Source organism: Solanum stenotomum, chromosome 5 (assembly GCF_019186545.1).
Source record: "Solanum stenotomum isolate F172 chromosome 5, ASM1918654v1, whole genome shotgun sequence".
NCBI lineage: Eukaryota > Viridiplantae > Streptophyta > Magnoliopsida > Solanales > Solanaceae > Solanum > Solanum stenotomum.
Genome location: NC_064286.1, coordinates 1245108 through 1251756, shown reverse-complemented (window position 1 = coordinate 1251756; position 6649 = coordinate 1245108). Strand labels below are relative to the sequence as shown.

Sequence of the window (6649 nt, the reverse complement as noted above, 5' to 3'; positions counted from 1 at the left end):
CAAAATAGTTTGTTATTATTATTGATTATTAATGATCATTGTTTTAAATTAAACGGTTAATGCCCCTCCTAAAATCTTGTTCCAATTTTATTGTTTCTGTTATTTTGCCTATTTTTATGAAACATTGTTCTTCTCTCTTCTTCTCTTAAATCTTTTGGCTTGTTGAAAAAAAATGATATTTTGACATGTTCAAAGATTTCATCTTTTTTTTTTCTAATTTAGAATAGTATTTTTTTTTTAAACATTGTTGATTTGTGGAGAAGAAGAGAGGGTTAGAATTAAAAAGAAATGGCTTCTTCACAAGTAGAAATTGCCTCCTCTTCTCCATTTGGCTATGTTCTTAATAATAGATGTTGTGGTACTAGTACTAGAGATTCCAATTCTTTCAAACAAAATTTCAAGAATTTGGTTCAATCCCATTTGCATTCTTGTAAAGCTTTTCCATCTGATTGTTGTGAAAATTTGCAAAACAATGTTGATTTATTCATATGCAAAAAAACAGAATTTGGTGGCAAGAATCAAGAAAGTTGTGGTGGGGGTGTTTCTTCTCTTGTTAGAAAATGGAAAGATTTCGAAACAGAATCGAAAAGTTTGAATTTGGTTAATAATTATGAGAATTTGGGATTTGTGTGTGATGATGAATCTTGTTCCATTGCGATGAAAAGTGAATGTGATTGGGAATCAGATGATAAAACAGATATAAGTAAAGATTCTGATTCTGAAGTCAAAGAAAGTGAGAGGTTGGGAGTTGCTGATATAATCAAGAAACTGAAATTTGATAATGGTGGTAATGTTGTTGTTGCTGCTGTCAATGGTGGATCATCGTTGCCTCGTGTTAGGACATCATCAATAAAGGATCATTCCGAAGGACAGAGGTGTAATTTTTCACCGGTTTTGAGTTCACCTCGATTCATCAGGGGGCGCCAGGCATTCAGTGATTTGCTCTTGCAAATGGAGCGCGATAGGAGGAGGGAACTCGAAGGTCTTGTGGAACGTAAGGCGGTTTCCAAGTTCCAACAAAGAGGCAGAATTCAGGTACATTTCTCCTCTAATATTGACTGTAATCTTGATTTATATTTTTTGTATTGTACTATATTGTGATGTTGAAACAATGTTTGGATAGACGGTATTGTAGTGTATGTTTGTTGTTGTTGTTTACACATTTTGCTTTGCTTGTTTGGTTAAACTATATTGTACTGTAGAACAACCTGAAATATTGAATTTTATCGACAAGTCAAAACTCGAAAAAAAATGAAGATTATGTAGAGTGTCTAATTGGATTGAGGAGCAGATTCTTGATGTGTATATATATATATATATATCAATTCTAAGGGATTTGCACATATTTAGAACTGAACACTTGTATTTGTGGGTACTGATTGATCCTTATAATTCAACTTCCTGACTAGGCTTTGCTTCGAGTTAGACTCATACGACATGGTGCAGAAGTTAGAGGAGGCCATTCAGTGAAGTGCTCAGCGTCTGAACCAAATAAATCGAAACATTCTGCAATTATGCATCTCAGGTGCAGTACATCCTTTTGTTTTCATTGTATTTCCTTCCATGTGTGAATGCTGAATGACCAATTCTTGGGGAAAGGCACCAAGTTTTTTTTTTTTTGATCCCTGAGTAGCGTTTCCTTTCATTGAGGAATGGGCGGATGCTTTAACATAGACGGAATGGTGACACCAAAAGAATAGATTCAGGTGCTCCTAAGTCGAGAGGTTCTTCTCGCTAAGTAGCATTCTTGAAACCATTAGATCACATTGTGGTTGCTAATGCAACATCTTTTAGTTGTTGATTCGTTTTGGGATGCTTATGAGGTAAAAATAGTCCACGAGATATTTCTAGTTTTCAAGTCTTGACACCTCTGTGTCAGGCTTCTTTATTGCGCTTGAAGCGAAATGTTTTCCAATTTTCTCATGTTTGGTTTACTAAAATGGACTTATTTTTCCTCAAATTTAAGGAAACTGACTTCCTACCAAAAAGTAATCAATTTTCTTTCCAAAATGCTCTTTCAACCTCACCACATAACCTTAGACCCGATATCCGACTTCGACATGAGACTTGATATCTGACCTCGTCTAGAGATCTGACTCCCGATCTCGACCATGACTCGAACTTGACCTGATTCCGACCCCATCTTAGAGTCAATGCGGGTCTTGGCTCGGAGTCGAGTCTCCGGTCTCGGTTTGAGATCAGGGTGGGGTTCAGTTCTCTAGTCAACATCGGATCCTGAGTGGTGGTTGGGGTCGGTTGTTCGGGTTAGACTAGGGTGAGTCCGAGGATCAAGTTCTGAGGCGGGGTCGAGGTTAGGTGCAGGGGTCGGTTCTTGGGTCGATGTTGGGGTAAGGACAGGTTCCAGGCTGGATAGGGGTTTGGGTCAGTGTTAAAGGGTGGGGATTCGGGTTCGGTGTCAAGTATTTGTCTAGATTATGCCAAGATGTCCTTTGGACAATATTTTCTTCTTACTAATCAAACACCAGAAAATCACTTATTTAATACTACTATTTTCCTTCATACCAAACACATTAAGAAGAAGATCCAAAGCACATTTTCCTCATTAGTTGTGTAATTGAAAGGAACTCAACTATGCTTTTGTTTAACAAAGTTCTGATGTATAGTTCTATTTAGTGCACAATGCATTAAACCATAATGTTAATTCATTTCAGGGAAAAGTTCAACACAGTAGGACAGCATGGTCTTGCTGTCTCGAGAAACACCTCAAAAGAAGTAGCAGAAAGCATCCATGAGAGCGGAAGCCTCCCTTCCACACCAAATCGACAACATAAAGAGAATAGTTATCGGGACTTTAAAAGCTTAAGAAGCCACCAAAGAGAACTAGTTCGTAGTAACTCCGCGAAAGTAGGAACTGGATTTTCATTACATCAGCAGAAAGAAGAAGATCCACTTAAGGGGCTTGTGAAGGAGAGAGCAGGACTGCAGCCTGGTGTACTAGCCGACTCAATAAGTATCTCTATAACATTGGGAGATAATACTCGAGAACCTAGCATATCTAAAAAAGAGAATCATCATAAACCAAGAAGCCCCCATAAAGAGGCCTTAGATAACAAACCAAAAGTTGGAATTATTGCTATATCCAATCAGCTACAAGAAGAGAATCATCATGAGGAAGTACCCGAACAAGTAAGCCCCAGGAACGTGGCGCCTAGCATACAAGTTGGAAAAAGATTTTCATCACATCAGCAGGGAGAAGGGGATCGACATAAGGAGCTTGTCAGGGAGGGAGCTGAAATGCAGCCTGGTACAGCATCGGGAGAAAAGGCTCGAGACCCTTGCACATCTAAAGAAGAGAGTCATCATAAACCAAGAAACAACCATAAAGAGGTGGTAGATAACATCCCAAAGGTTGGAACTTTTTGTATATCCAATCAACCGTGTGAAGAGAATAATTCTGAGGAATTATGTAAGAAATTAAGCTCGAGAAATATGGCAACCAGCATACAGGTTACTAACTTGTCCGAAAATCAGAAAGAGATGGCATGTAGCGCGAAAAAATCAGAAGGTTCTTGTATATTAAATCAACATGACATGAACCTTACCAGCTTACCGAGCTATACTTGTCAAGCACAGAGCTTAGATGATATCCCTGAAAAAGCTAGTTGGGGAAACACAAGTTCCGTAGCCAGCCATAGCAACTTGTTGGATTTTGTAGATTCAGGAAGACCTCCTAAGCATAGAGGCGAAAACAAGCAGTTTCCAGGGACTAGTGATTGCACGAATCCTCAAAGCTACCGGGAGGAGGAAGCAACCAACCAGTGTCTAGTTGAAAGTTACAGTGGCTCGGTAAGTGATTATTCCCTCACAACTAGTGGATGGGATGAACTGCAGTCTAACTATCAGCAAGACAATGAAGATTGGATAAGTTATATTTCTCGTCCACGGAAAGAATGGGAAGGTCTCAGGCAAGAAAGATACCAAGAGATGCTTGATCCTTTCTCAAACAATCATGACATACAACAACTTCTTCACCGGTATTAGCAACCTCCTCTTCAAATTTATTGTGATACTAATCCTATAAATTTGTTCCTTGTGATTTAGGTTTACTTCTTAACCATCCACATACATAAATATACGTTATCTGTCCCATTAGCGTAGCGAAAATATGAAAGTCTCAATTATACATAGACATGCAAATTTGAAGCATCTTTAAATGATTCCTTAATATTTGAAGTAAACTTTCCTTCTTAGAGCATGCAAGTGCTTATCGGTTTTTGCCCCTCTAAATGTTGTAGTGAAAGACTCGTCTCATTCGAGATGAAAATCAAACATATAGATTTCTAAGAACCTGAAAAGAAATGCAACATTTTAATAAACAGTCCTGCTTGCCTTTGAGTCTATGTCCTTGCTCATGCCTATGATATTCATCCTTCAACTTTTGAAATCAAAGCATGGTTCATGACTTGCACTTTGATTTTGATTTTCATATTCGTGCAGGAAAAGTGTTTCAGTGTTTCTTACGAGTGGTTTGAGAGAGCAAATTGATCGAATTATGGCGTCTCGCTCACAACAACTACCAAATGCAAGGAGCAGCCATGTTGAGAAACAAGTACCAGCACAAGTGGCTGAAGATGAGGAGGAGGAGGAAGTGGAACAGAATGCAAAAGAAGAACAAGTAGAATGGGGCTATAACGATGACTCTGAAGATGACACTATCCCGAGCAGACAACGATACGATGAACCTGAAGTATTAATTCTTCAGAACACATCTTCACAGTCATGGAACACAAATCCATACCAGGAAGTCACTGATGACTCTTATCACTTCCCGTCTCCTTCTTCACTGCAATCTCAATCGTCTAATATATACTCCCAACCATGTTCTTCCTCCACCGGACATCCTTCAACTGTGAGTTGTCTATCCTTGGACTTACTTGCCAGATATTCTTGTTAAATATGGGATTAAAATCATTAGACCTTATGACATTGCATTAAACAGGAAATGGAACTCATATATGAAATGAGAGGACATATGGAGCAACTCCACCAAGAGATTTTTGAAATACGAAGATCTATGAAGAGTTGTATGAACATGCAAATGAAGTTACAACATTCGATTAAGCAGGACGTTGCAGCTGCAATCAGTCAGTTAGGTGAGTTGGAACAACAAATATCATGATATGAGATTCTAATAGATTTGATTAATTTGACAGGGGCAAATACCGTATTCTTTAATTATGTAAAGAAGGGACTTATGATTTTTATAATACAGGTCAAAACAGCAGGGGGAATTCAGATAAAAAGGGTTCAAACAAAGGAAAATGCTGTATTTGCAATGAGGAACCAGTTGATTCTCTTCTTTACAGGTACTGATATATAGATAACAATTTAACCAGGCTAAGTACGGAACTGAAAAACTATAATAGAAATAAACAATACTAATCATGTTCATACATTTGTCCATTTTTTTTTTGCTTCAGATGTGGACATATGTGCACCTGTTTCTTGTGTGCACATGAATTGATTTCCGGTATTGGAAAATGTCCGATATGCCAAGCTCCAATAATGGATGTCGTGCGTGCATATGCTCATTCATGATGTACATGTGAACTTGATTTTGTTCTGAAGGTCTGCCAGACAACAACCAAAAAAAGCTGCAACTATGGACTCAATTCTGAGTAAGTTAAGGTCACTGCACTCAAGCCTCATCCCAGTGTAGACCAATCATAACTTACTAGTTTACTTTGGTTGTCAACCCTCTTCCTTTATTTGAGAGCAAGGTCACACAAGCAGAGTTGTGGAGGTTGGCCAGACATCCTTTTTCTTAGCCATGAAATCCTTTTCTGGCTAATTTACTATCCACTAACCATCCTTTGTATATGATAGGATTAATGAAAGAGAAGTTCCCTTCTGGTGATAGTAGAGTTGTGTCTTTCTTTCAAGTTTCTTTATATTTACTTGGAGATTCTTCGCAACGTGAAGAATCTCCAACATGCATAATATAAAGTATAACTAATTATCCTTACTTGAAAATCATTCAGAATGATGATCTCCAGAGCACTAGTCGACTTATGGCAATCAAACGCTAGCTAGATTAGAGAGTAGAGGAGAGCCATTGTGAACAAGAATCAGCATAAGGCAAAAGCTACCAGTACTCAATGAATTTCTCCATTAGTTAGATTCTATATGCATTATATGTTTGCTAATTTCCAACACCTTTCCCTTTGTAAATTTGGAAACAAAATCCATCAATTGGAGGCTAACAGATTTTTCACTTAGCTCTGGCCTTTACTTCTTAGTTTCTGCATAAAATGTGAGACAGTAGGCAGTGGCGGATGGAACCTCAGGTTGAAATTTCGAATAGAGTCAACCTCTTGTTTGTATTGGTATTAAAAAATAACCTAAAGCAACTTTTGAACCACCTTATAACTACACTAGATTTATTTTTTCTATATATCAAAGAGATTCAATGATTTATAAGGTAAAAATCCTTAGTGAAGAAATAATATATTTTAAACTTAGTTTCACAATATAACAAAAATGTGAAGTTCAGCTCTGACCTTGTTCTTCTAATTAATTTCTACACTAAGATTTTTATACACGAAGAAGTTAAAAGAAAATTCAATATTTCCTCCTTTTGGTCATGAGCTCAAGCAAGGGTGAAGCCAAGAATTTTATGTTAGTGTAC

At 37.6% G+C, this 6649-nt stretch overlaps 1 protein-coding gene across 1 annotated transcript; it reads left to right on the top strand.

Annotated features, from left to right (window-relative positions):
- Positions 1-288: 288 nt before the first annotated feature.
- Positions 289-5688, top strand: LOC125864970 (uncharacterized). Its single transcript, XM_049545117.1, has 7 exons — positions 289-1035; positions 1410-1525; positions 2673-3995; positions 4459-4870; positions 4961-5114; positions 5234-5327; positions 5442-5688. The coding sequence occupies exons 1-7, from the start codon at positions 289-291 to the stop codon at positions 5557-5559; spliced, it is 2964 nt and encodes a 987-aa protein (XP_049401074.1). The 3' UTR covers positions 5560-5688.
- Positions 5689-6649: the final 961 nt, after the last annotated feature.